This window comes from Halichoerus grypus, chromosome 10 (genome assembly GCF_964656455.1).
Source record: "Halichoerus grypus chromosome 10, mHalGry1.hap1.1, whole genome shotgun sequence".
Classification (NCBI taxonomy): domain Eukaryota; kingdom Metazoa; phylum Chordata; class Mammalia; order Carnivora; family Phocidae; genus Halichoerus; species Halichoerus grypus.
Window position 1 is genome coordinate 51,526,423 of NC_135721.1, and position 12,583 is coordinate 51,539,005.

At 44.1% G+C, this 12,583-nt stretch overlaps 1 protein-coding gene across 2 annotated transcripts in view; it reads right to left on the bottom strand.

Annotated features, from left to right (window-relative positions):
* ANXA4 (annexin A4) overlaps positions 1-12,583 on the bottom strand; it is a 68,704-nt gene that overhangs the window by 18,662 nt on the left and 37,459 nt on the right. For both annotated transcript variants that reach the window (XM_078056453.1, XM_036088272.2), the window contains exons 3-6: positions 7,993-8,080; positions 4,192-4,286; positions 1,716-1,829; positions 801-891 (exon numbers count right to left, since the gene is read on the bottom strand). In XM_078056453.1, the coding sequence (XP_077912579.1) occupies positions 801-891; positions 1,716-1,829; positions 4,192-4,286; positions 7,993-8,080 (388 nt within the window). The remainder of the gene's footprint in view (positions 1-800; positions 892-1,715; positions 1,830-4,191; positions 4,287-7,992; positions 8,081-12,583) is intronic.

The window sequence follows — 12,583 nt, forward strand, 5'->3', positions numbered from 1 at the left end:
CTGCTCTGAACACTTACCAAAAAACTCTTATTGTTTTGTTTTCTTTCTACCAGAGTAGTGCATGTTTGCTATGGGAAACTTAGGGAAAAACAGATAGATAAAATGAAGGAGGAAAAAAAAACCCCCACAAAACTCTACCATAATCCCTTTAATGAAATTTAATAATATCCTTCAATATACATTTTGGTGACTACATAATACTCCACTGTGTGGGTGCACCATATTTTGCTTAGTCAATATGCTACTGTTGGATATTTTTAGCTGTATGAACAATACCAAATAAGCACTTTAGGATCTAAACCTTTGTGCATTTTTTTATTGCCCTCTTAGGGCAAAAAGACATATTTTAAAGGCTCTTCATAAGTATCATCCTCTGGAGATTTTTAAGAGGGCAGTAAATGTCTATCTTTCTGAGATGGCTGGAGGGTATATAGTCCCGTCTGGAGGTAAGAAGTTGGGCTAGACAGCCCCCCAGGCCACTCCCTAGAATGTTAAGATTCATTGGTGCCACCACTTTTGAACAAACACATTTGATTCTCTGCTTGATAATAAGAACCTTCCAACTTTCAGGGTCATAAAATGCTACACTGGGTGGCTTCAGTGGAGTGGCATCTTAACCAGAGAAGTCTTGAGAAGCCAACAGACTGTCATTTCCCTAGACAGGGATCTGCCTGAAACTGAGGATCCCTCATAGTCAGTGTTGCTATGAGGAGAGTTTAATCTGTAGGTAATGACCCGCTGCTAGTTTACTTCTCAAATCACAGTGAAGCCTCAACGGGGCCACTGAGGACGCTACATACGAAGCTGGTAGGTCTGGTTTATGCGCCGGATCTCCTCGGGCGTCCGGGAGGCCAGGATCTCAATCAGGCAGCCCTCATCCGTGCCGGCTCCCTACACACGAAACCCAGAGGAGAGGGAGTTAGGAGCCAGTTCACAATGTTGAATCCCAGACACAGAGGCATATATAGCCAGGAATCTGCAGAGAATAAAGACAACCCACGGGGTTCTAGCAACAGGATTTGCTAATTTTAATTGTCCTGCCCAAATTCCAATGTATTTTTCGTAATTGTTTTTAGTAATAACAAACATTTATGGGCTGTTTGTATTGGATGGTTATTGTGCCAGGTTATGGACAGTGCCTGCCCTCTGGGGGCGCTTAATCTCTCCTTGACTTCCCCTGTACTTTTCCTCTGAAGGGCAGAATCTTCTGGCAAAGACTGTCAACCTCTTTGCTCTCCCAGAACCTTCCACAAGGCTGTTCAGGGACATGGCTGGGGAGGGTAATTGTATTTGAATTTCGTAGTTGATCATTCAAAACTGGCAGACCCTGGACTGGGGCACAGCGGACCCAGCAATGCGGGAGGCCAAGAACCCTTTCTGACAGTTCTGAGGCTACAGCAGACCCAGAGGCTGCACTGGGTCCGCCATAAAGCTTCGTGTCTCAGAAGCAGCTACACAGCAAGGAAGTTCCTGGAGCTGCACCGCGGGCACAACCATCGCCGCCCCCCCGGAGCCACGGGAAAGAGCAAATGACCGCCTCATGTCGTCGGGAACAACCCTTACGTGACGACTGCTGTGATGTAATGTCACGTTCTCGCGCTGTCACCAACGAGGGGAACTGTCTCTCCTGTGCCTCCCCCTCCCCCCTCTCACAAGGCTTTTGTCGCTTTCTTGAGGAAGCTGGTCAGCGGCTGCAGGAGAGCAGGGCCACACACCTTCACGGCCCTCCGCAGCTCCTGCACGTCGTACAGCACGGTGGGCGTCATCATCCCCACGATCACCCGCTCGAAGTTGCCACTCAGTTCCGACTTCAAGTCCTCTATCAGGTCCTGCAAAGCAAGCAAGGGGCTCTGTGTAACTGCCACGCTAACTTCAACCAGCCGCTCTCGCAGTGTGGGCCGGGGCTGCCTGGGGTCTCCAGACCCCGTCAGGGGGCCTGCACGGTCGCGACTCTCTTCATGATAACACGAAGACAGCATTTGCCTTTTCACTGTCATTCTCTCACAGTTGTACAGTGGAGTTTTGCAAAGGCTACCGGAGACATGTACATTTCTACAATTATGTTACAAGGCTTTTTTTTTTTTTTTTAAGATTTTATTTATTTATTTGACAGAGAGAGAGAGAGAGCACAAGTAGGCAGAGTGGCAGGCAGAGGGAGAGGGAGAAGCAGGCCTCCCGCTGAGCAGGGAGCCGGATGTGGGGCTCGATCCCAGGACCCCAGGATCATGACCTGAGCCGAAGACAGCCGCTTAACTGACTGAGCCACCCAGGCGCCCCTGTTACAAGGCTTTTTAAATGCCCCCTTTCCAACTACGTATCTGTACAAGACCAGATTTTCTTCCTATGCTTCAACCAAAACCACGCATCACCACAAACAGTGCAGAAGCAGATATGAGAATCCAACTGTCCTCCATTAAGCCAGGCATTAAAGAACTTTGCAAAATGTAGAACAATGCCAATTTTCTTGCTAAATGTTTTTGTCTTGGAATGTATAGCTATTTTTCATAAAAGTGTTATTTATATTAACATGTAATGTGTTTATTATTTTTAAATAAGTTAACAGACATATATTTTTTAAATGCCTGTTTTAATTTCTAATATGGCAAATATCAGTAGATATAATCCACAAAAAGAAAAAAGTCCTCAGTAAGTTAAGTAAAAGGATCTTGAGATCAAAAAGTTTGTAGACTCTGACTTAAATGTATTCACTCACTTAGCAGTGTACTTTGAATATATTTCCAAGTCAATAATCACCTATGACATTTTTAACAGCTGCTAAAATTTCTATATGTAGGTGCAATATAATTTCTTTCATTGGTCCCCTGTTTCTATTTTCGTACTGTTACGTATACATGCATTTAGCTGTATCTTTATGATCATTCATGATTATTTCTTAAGACTCAATTCCTAAAAAGAAATGTAATTCTTTGGACAAAGGACCAAATTCTAAAGAAGTTTATTCACATCTCCTCCTAGAACAGGTCAGAGAGTTCAAGAACCCGCTTAAGATCAACCAATATAAGAAGCTGAGATACTGTTCAAGTCAGATCTCTGATTCTCACAAACCTGACTGCACAGCCCTGTATTTCAAATCCACACATACTGCATGAATGAACAAATCAGTGCTCAATCCGTTAACGCTGGGCATCTTAACAAACTGCTATCAGATGAGCTTCGTTCGGAGGCTGAATATTCCAGTTCACACATCACATGCATGTTGACACCAATCTGTGCTCATTAAGTATCTTTGGGACGGAGAAGAGTTCCAAATGCCCAAAAGACAGTCTGAGCTATGAAGAATCTCATTCCCCACTGGGGTCCCAGCCAAAGCTGGCATGCAGATGCCCTGGGGGATCGCCAAGCCAGCTCTGTCCCAGCCAGCACTTTAGTGCCAGTCTTCGAGAAGCAGCTGCAGTTGGACTAGCTATAACGTTTCTCGAGGATAGAAACATTTACCAGAGTTATTGTACTCTGAGACCTAAAACACTCATTGATAATGTTTCCTCCGTAAAAAGATTCTTGCTAATCACACAGACAGTGTGGAGGAAAGGTTGGCTGGACTGGCTCTGGTAAGTGAGTTGCTGAAAATGGAGTTTGAAAGAGGGTCCCTGAGGGGTGCACGATTCAGAGCAGAAGGGGTGAATGAACACCCTCTGAATGCTAAGGTTACAAATTATATACATCTTCACCAACACACTGGCCTCATTCTAGAATTTGAGAGGGGGTCCCTCAACTGAGGATCATCAAAGGAATGAATATATGCGACAAATGTGTTTATGTGGAAGAGTCGGAATAGACTCTAAATCCTAGGACAGCCTGTTTAAAACAAACTAGATATAAACACTGCTCCATCCACAGTGGCCTAACGGCAGCCTGACCAGGATCAGGAAGGCAGTGCTGGAAGGGTGGGGGCAGAGTCCACTGAGCGACCAAGTCCCTGCAAGGAGCTGGGTGGGAAGACACCAAGAGCTCCCAGAAATCACATCTGGCTAAGGAGAGTGGCGGGAACATGCTGAAACCATTTTGTTTTGTTTTGTTTTGTTTTTTTCAAGAACATCTTTAAACAGGGCAAGGATCTGCTTCTGAAAACCCAGGGCCACTTCAGGAATCTAGCTCAGGAAGAGACCCCAGCCTCCCTGCTGCCTGACAGGTTCTTCGTCAGCCCCCGGAGCCAGAGAGGCTGCGGCCTACCCTGCCGATGGTGGTCTTGTAGGCCGTCCTGATTTCCTGGCGCTGGGCCGTGTTGCGGTAAGCGAGGACGCTGATGATGGCATCTTCGTCAGTGCCTGGCGGAGAGTGGGGACGGTGAGTGAGGTGATTTGAGAGAGGAGTGAGAAAACAGGTCCCCCAAGGACACCAGCGTTACCCCCAACACATGCAGAGATCTTTTTAAGAAAGGAGGTCCTTTTTCAGTAGGTTTGTCTATTTTTTCAGGAACCAGACACTAGATTTGAGTCTTAGCCTCTCCTTTTTTTTTTTTTTTTTTAGCCTCTCCTTGAATCAACTGTTTACCACTGAAAAAAAACCTAACTTCTCTGAGCATCAGCTTCCTTACCCACGAATGTGAGTGATCATAGCACCTTCCCTCACAGGGCTGCTGCAAGTGTTCAATAAAACAAGGAAGTGAATTCCTTAGCACAATGCCCCTCAGTGACTAAATATTCACTAAATGCTGACTGGAATTGTGTTTTACCCTCCTCTGCAATTCTTTTCATATCTTTTGGTTCTTCTGTATCTTCCATATTCTTGCTTTTTCTCTCTTCATTTTTTAAAAAGATATTATTTATCTATTTGAGAGAGAAAGAGAGAGAGCAAGAGAGGCAGAGGAGGGAGAGGGAGAAGCGGACTCCCTGCTGAGTGCAGAGCCTGACACGGGGCTCGATCCCAAGAACCTGAGATCACGACCTAAGCCAAAAGCAGACGCCTAACCGACTGAGCCACCCAGGCGCCCCTCTTCTCATTTTTAATCTTATCATTTCCTCTGAGTTTTGAAACAATTCGGACTCTTAATTCACTTGCACTTTGCAGGGTTTTGCTTCTTAATTTCAGCATAATTAGCGAACAGTATTGTGTTAGTTTCAGGTGTACAATATAGTGATTCACCACTTCTGTCCATCGCTGAGCGCTCGTCACTAGTGTACTCGACCCCCTTCACCTGGGGGGTGAAGCCTGCAGGGTTTTATGGGCTGCCCACTTCATGCACTGGCGCTCTGAGATCCGTAAATGTGTTTTTCATTTCCAAGCTATCCTTCCTGACCTCAGGCAGTTCCCTTTTGATAACTGCTGACGAATTCCCACTGTGCAATACCCGACCAGAACTTCATGAGAATTACAAATTTTAAATGTCCTAAATTTTGTGTGCCTGTTTCTTGAAGCTACTTTGACTTGGGGGGGAGGGGCTTTATTCTGATTTTTCAAAATCGGTCCCTTGTCTTAGTAACAGCTGGATGTTCACGTATGTTTGGTGAGTTTTGTGCTTCCTCACTGTTTAACCTGTATGGGGAATTGTGAGGGACTACAGAAGAGATTCTACTGGGATATTTCAGGGAGAAATGAAAAAGTCTAGATTTACCATAGTTATTCTTTGCAAGATTAGAAATCCAGAAAAGTGTGAGCTGTAGGGACGGAAGCTATAGAACTTTGTTTACATATCTTAGGGACCTACTCTCTGTTCTCTTAAAAAAAAAAAAAAAAAAGAGGTGTCTATATACAACCTTCCCGTTCTCCTTCAGAACTCTCAGCGGGGGAAGATCCATCTTTCGCTCACCCGTTTCTATAAAAGGCACCATCCTTCTTTCAGTCAGGTTTGAACCCTCAAAATAGATTTTTTTTTTTTTTACTCTCTCTCATCCTCCACATTCAAATTTCCTGCCAAGGCATACAAAATCTAACTCTAAAAATCGTTTTTGTCTCCATCCCCTCTTTGATTCCTACCACTACTACTCCAACTCAGGATTTTAGGGGCTTAGACACACGTAACATCTGTTAACTGGTATTCTTATCTCCTAATTGGTCTTTCCAAAGTCCTGCCAGATTCATTTTCCTAAAAAGAAAAACTCTCAGAGGGCCCCTCCCCTGCTCAGGAATACACAATGCCCCACCAACATCCCCCCCCCACCCCCCCCCACCCCCCCGTCTGCTAGATTTACTACAGGAGCTGCAGTCCGGCATTTGAGACTTTCTACAATATCCCATTCACTGTTGTAAATATCCACACAAAAGGATACCAGGCAGCCAAATTCACAGACCTAGCTCTTGAATTACTGTACTTGATCCAACTGTACTGCACTCCTTTCTCCTGACCTTCTTCATTCCCAGTCTACTGGTCTGTATGTCCCTCTAGCCACCCCATAAGAGTGTCATGATTGTGGCACTGGCTTCCCGGCCAATGCCTTTGGGCCATCCCCCCATGTCTGTGATTCTACAGGTGGCCTTCTCGGTAGCAACCCCAGGACCTCCCTTTGGTACCAGCCAACTCCTGCTTTCCAAATACCTCCTGCTGCAAGCCACCTCTCCATGTATTCACTGTGAGTCCCCTAGGCCTCAGCTAAACTGGAAAAGGCACAATGCTCACACTCCTCTCATGCCTTTGCTCATGCTATTCCATTCACCTGAAACACATTCTCTCTTATCTCTGTTGAAACAACTTATCTTGCAAAGCCCGTCTCAAATTCTATATCCTCTAAGTTTTGCCTGAGGCCCCCAAATTAAATGTGATCTCCTCTCTGAACCTAATGGGATCTCATTTGTGCCCCTCCTATCACTATCATATTATGATAGCTATTATCACATTATTGTAGTTATTTCTGTGCACGCCTTACCCATCTAGCATCCATGGACTCGCTGGACTAGGTTTTATAATCCACGTCTCCTCCAACTGTCTGCCTTACATTGGTCCCCATATAACAGACATTGACAAGAACCAGTTGTCAAATGTCTCCTGACTTTTGAGAATTATGAATGCAATGTGGTCCACATTCTGAATTATGGTATTCTTGCTATATACCAAAGAAACAGGAAAACATGAAAAAAAGAGTGGGCCAAGCACACCTTCCATCTTATTTATGAAAAAGGGAAAATGAGGAGAAGGACATATCGATTCAGAACAATGTTCCATTCAGAGGTGGGCAGCAGGACAGCACGGGGACTTAAACTCCAGCTCTGTGGAGTCACACTGCCTGGGTCTGACTGCCTGGAATTGCCTAGAATCCTGAGTCTAACACCTACTAGCTCTGAGATGTCGGGCAAGTTAGCTAACCTCCCTAAATCTCAACTTCACAGCAGTAAAACAGGCTGTTGTCTGTTATTGTTCTTGTCGTATTTGCTGCTAGTAACATTGGGGCTAAGTAAAACAAGCTCTTTGGAGAGAGAAAAATTGGGAAATAAGGCTTCATGATCAAATGTTTTTAACCAGATCACAAGAAGATTATAAATAGCAGCTATGAACCAAGGGCACTTCTCTGGCCAAACATCCACCCATGCAAGAGCGGCCAGAGTACGCCCACGTGCTGTGTGTGACTCATGGCTCAGTTCCACTTACTATGTGATTTCACTTCTCTGGGTCTCAGTTTCACATCCATGAAATGGGCTGAAAATAACAAGTGCAGTCACTGCTTTCACTGCATTGCTGGGCTGTTGTGTACATACCCATTGAAATAATATTTGTGTAAGTGCTTTGTAAACCCTATGGCACCAAACACATACAGCACTAACTGGAAAACAGATACATTTCTAAAGTTTACATATAGATTTGTAATGTTCTCATGCAAAACAGATTTAAGTGGGGAAATCCAGAATGAGCGCATTAAATGTTAATTCTGTAAGAAAAGTGAGTAACGAACACCCTCCCATCTAATCTGTCTTAAAAGCCAACTAGTTCCCACTGTATTTTCTTAGAGACCTGCTCATTTTTGCCAGTGGACCCAGCACCCTCTGTGTGACTCTGTGATGCACAAAACCTAAGGGCGTGTTCCCGTCCCGTGGGACACTTACCAATCCCCTTCATGGCCTTCCTCAGGGTCTGGGCATCTTCAGTGGCACTGAATCCTGAAGCAGCTTTGATGGTGCCTCCTTTGGCTGCCTGGGCACACAGAGAAAGATGTGACTGAGCGGCATCATCTCCTTCAGCACACATCTGCTGAGCATCTACCACGGGCCAAACACTATTCCTGGTGCTGGGGATACGGCAGTGAGCATGAGAGATGAGGCTCTTGCTCCCATGGAGCTGATGCTCTAGTTCAGGAGGAGGCAGACTGTAAACAAGTCAACAAATGAATATATACATGGTGTCCAGTAGTGGGAAATGCTAAGGAGCGGATAGAGAGGTCCCAGAGGGGACATTTAGGCTGAGATCTGAATGATATGAAGCAGCTGGCCATGCAAAGATGGGGGTTGCGGGGTCATGGTGGTGGTAGTGGTGGTGGTGTTATAAGCAGAGGAAACAGCCAAGGCAAAGGCCCCAAGGCTGGAACTAAAGGAGCAGGACAGAGGCCAGTGTGGCCCAAGTTGGTGTGGGCAAGGAGGACAGTGGTAAGCTAAGTTCTACTACCACCTGTGCAGTAATCTTGTTCCCCCACCCCCACCCGAGAAAGGAACATATCAAACCTGAATCGAATCAAGCCCCTAGAGCCAAAGAGCAAGTTACAGATATTAGAAGAGGGAAATGTCAACCCACAGCACAGGGTTGTAATCAGCAAAATCCAGACTGTGAGAAACACTATTTGATGAATGATCTAGGTTTATCAACAAATCAATTGCAAAGAGAATAAGAAAAGAGAGAGATGGGGGAGGGGAGAATAATAGCTTAAAAGAGATTTAAAAAGGCGTATCAATAATAATTTGGATCCTAAATCAACACTAAAAAAAATTGAGTTAGGAGACAACTGGAAATCTGAACACTGACTTGATATTTGATGACATTAAGGAACTAGCATTAATATTTTTAGGTATGATAATGGTACTGTGGTTATATTTTATTTTTGAGAGTTTTAATCTTATATAGATTGAAAGGGTTTACAGATGAGAGGATAAGATGTCCGGAATTTGCTTCAAAATAACACAGGTCAGGGAAAGTAAGTGGAGATAAAGAAGAAACAAGACTGACCATGAGTTAAGAAAAGAATTACTGGTAGGCACACAGGGGTTCTTTTAAATACTCGGTCTACTACTTTCCTATGTGTTTCCACTCTTCCATAATAAAAGTTTCAAAAATGAAAAAGGGAGAAGGAAAATCAGAGAGCTGGGCTGGGGCCAGAACAAGGCAGCCCTCACTGGGGTAAGGGGTTTATTGTCTGTCCTATGTGCAGTGGGAAGCCACTGGCAGGTTTTAAGCAAGGGGATGACGGGGTATGATCTGATTTACATGTTAAAAAGATCTCTCAGGCTGCTGAAGGGAGAGGCAGAGACCAGTTAAGAATCTGGAGCAAGCCCCATGGACATGATGCTAGATGAGGGTGGAAGATTTGAAACGGGAAGAAACAGGCAGACTCAGCACATATTTTGGAGCAAAGGCGACAGAACTTGCTGATGGACGGATGTGGGAGGTGAGGAAAGAAAAGAATCAAGTGTAACTCTAAATCTTTCCCCTGAGCAGCCGAGTGCAGAGTGGTGTCATTTACCCAAACGGGGAAAACTAGAGACCTATCAGATTTGGCATCGGGGGTGGAGGGCAGTGGGGAGTGGGATTTAGAAGTTCTATTTTCAAAACGTTAAGCTTGGGATGTCCATTAAACACTCAAGTGGAGTTGTAAAAAGCACAGCTGGTTATAAAATATAAGTAGAAGTCAAATTGAGACACATCAGCCTGTGGATGGTATTGGATGAAATGACCTAGGGAGGAAGTGATTTCAACAGTAGGGGTCCTAGGACAAGCTTGGGCCTCTCCAGTAGTAGAAGTCAAGCAGAGGAGAGCCTAGAAAGGATGATCAAGAAAGATCGGTCCTTGGGGCACCTGGGTGGCTCAGTCAGTTAAGAGTCTGCCTTTGGCTCAGGTCATGATCCCAGGGTCCTGTGACTGAGCTCCACATGGGCTCCCTGCTCACTGGGAAGCCTGCTTCTCCCTCTCCCTCTGCCCCTCCCCGTGCTTGTGCTCTCTTGTGCTCTCTCTCTCTCTCTCTCAAATAAAATCAAGGAAGAAAGGAAGGAAGGAAGGAAGGAGGAAGGAAGGAAGGAAGGAAGATCCCTGAAGTAAAAGGAAAACCAGGATAGCATGTTGTCCAGAGGCTGAGGAAGGAGGGAGTGGTCAGTGTGTGCCAAGGGTAGTGGAAGAAGAGAACACTGAAGGAATGGTCAGATTTGGCAACATGGAGGTTCCTGGTGACCCTGACAAGACCTTTTACAGTAGAATGGAGGAGACTGAAGACTGACTGAGTGGGCAGAGGGGAAAATGGAAAGTCATGAGGAGGAGAGAGCCACCCTGGACAACAGAGATGATGACTAGCATCACTAGAATGATCAAATGCCTTAAAGTAAGAGGTACTCGGATGTTACAAGGGATTAAAAGTTAGTGAACCTGAGGTGAAAGACCTGTACTCTGAAAACTATAAAACACTGATAAAAGAAATTGAAGATGACACAAACAAATGGAAAGATATTCCATGTTCATGGATTGGGAGAACAAATATTGTTAAAATAACCGTACTACCGAAAGCAATCTACAGATTTAATGTAATCCCTATCAAAATACCAACAGCATTTTTCACAGAACTAGAAAAAATAATTGTAGAATTTGTATGAAACCACAAAAGATCCTGAATAGCCAAAGCAATCTTGAAAAAAAAGAACAAAACTGGAGGTATCGCTATCCCAGATTTCAAGATATACTATAAGCTGTAGTAATCAAAACAATATGGTACTGGCACAAAAATAGACATACAGAACAATGGAACAGAATAGAGAGCCCAGAAATAACCCCATGATTATACAGTCAATTGATCTTCAAGAAAGGAGGGAAGAATACGCAATGGGAAAAAGTCTCTTCAACAAATGGTGTTGGGAAAACTAGACAACTACATGCAAAAGAATGAAAACTGGACCACTTTCCTACACCATACACAAAAATAAACTCAAAATGGACTAAAGACCTAAATGTGAGACCTGAAACCATAAAATTCCTAGAAGAAACCATAGGCAGTAATCTCTTTGACAACAGAGGTAGAAACATTTTTCTAAATATGTCTCCAAAGGCAAGGGAAACAAAAGCAAAATTAAACTACTGGGATTACACCAAAATGAAAAGCTTTTGCACAGTGAAGGGAACCACCAACAAAACAAAGAGACAACCCACTGAATGGGAGAAGATATTTCCAAATGATATATCCAATAAGGGGTTAATATCCAGAATATATACGTAATTTATTGTAGAGAGCAAAATGGAGTCTCTCATTTCAAGCAGTAGCTTGCGTCAAGCAATGACGCAAGCAGTTAAGGTACTGCAGCTAGGAGGTATGGCGGGGACCAGCGTCAGCTAACACTCCAGAACTGATAAGGAGCAAAACCAGAGGAGGTCTGCGGGGACCCAAAACTGATTAAATCCCTTTAAAAAGGGAAGGATTTTGGCAGCAAACTGTCAGACTCTTCAGACATGACCCCTCTATGTCTGACCACTTAAAAAAGGTAACTGCCGCCGAAGGCTCTGCTGGATTGATCTTCAAACAGAACCGAGATCCTTCGCTGCTTGAACATCAGAAGCAGTAGTGCCGAGAGCTGACCCAGACCAGACCAAGGCCTTATCTCAACTGCGGGCCCACAGACTGACGTGAAGTTGGTTCCTTAACTTCCTGCACCCTTCTGTGAGCTTGTTTGTTGTGTGGCTTGTCTTCTGTCCTGCCTTGTGTGCTGTATAAGAAGCCAAGTTTAATCACATGTGCATTGTTATTGAGTTTGGAATCTTGAACCTGCTTTATAATTGTGATTTAACTTTGCTTTATGATTGAATAAAGCTGGGTGGAATATTACTCAGCCATAAAAAAAAGAATGAAGGGCGCCTAGGTGGCTCAGTTGGCTAAGTGTCTGCCTTCAGCTCAGGTCATGACCCCAGGGTCCTGGGATCGAGTCCCACATCGGGCTTCCTGCTCAGCGGGGAGTCTGCTTCTCCCTCTCCCTCTGCTCCCCCCCCAACTCGTGCTCAATCTCTCTCTCTGAAATAAATAAATAACTTTAAAAATAAATGAATAAAAAATTTAAAAAGAATGAAATCTTGCCACTTGCAGCAACATGGATGGATCTAGAGAGTATTATGCTAAATGGAGTAAGTCAGTCAGAGAAAGACAAATACCATATGATGTCACTCATATGTGGAATTTAAGAAATAAAACAAATGAACAAAGAAAAAGAAGACAAACAGAAAAACAGACTTTTAACTACAGTGAACAAACTGATGGTTACCAAAGGGGAGGGGGCGGGGATGTGGGAAATAGGTGATGGGGACTGAGAGTACTATTATGATGAGCACTGAGTAATGTAAAGAGTTGTTGAATCACTATATTGTACACCTGAAACTAATGTAACACTGTATGTTAATGACACTGGAATTCTAAAAAGTAATAAATAAAAATTTAAAATGAGTGAACCTGATCCTGTCAAA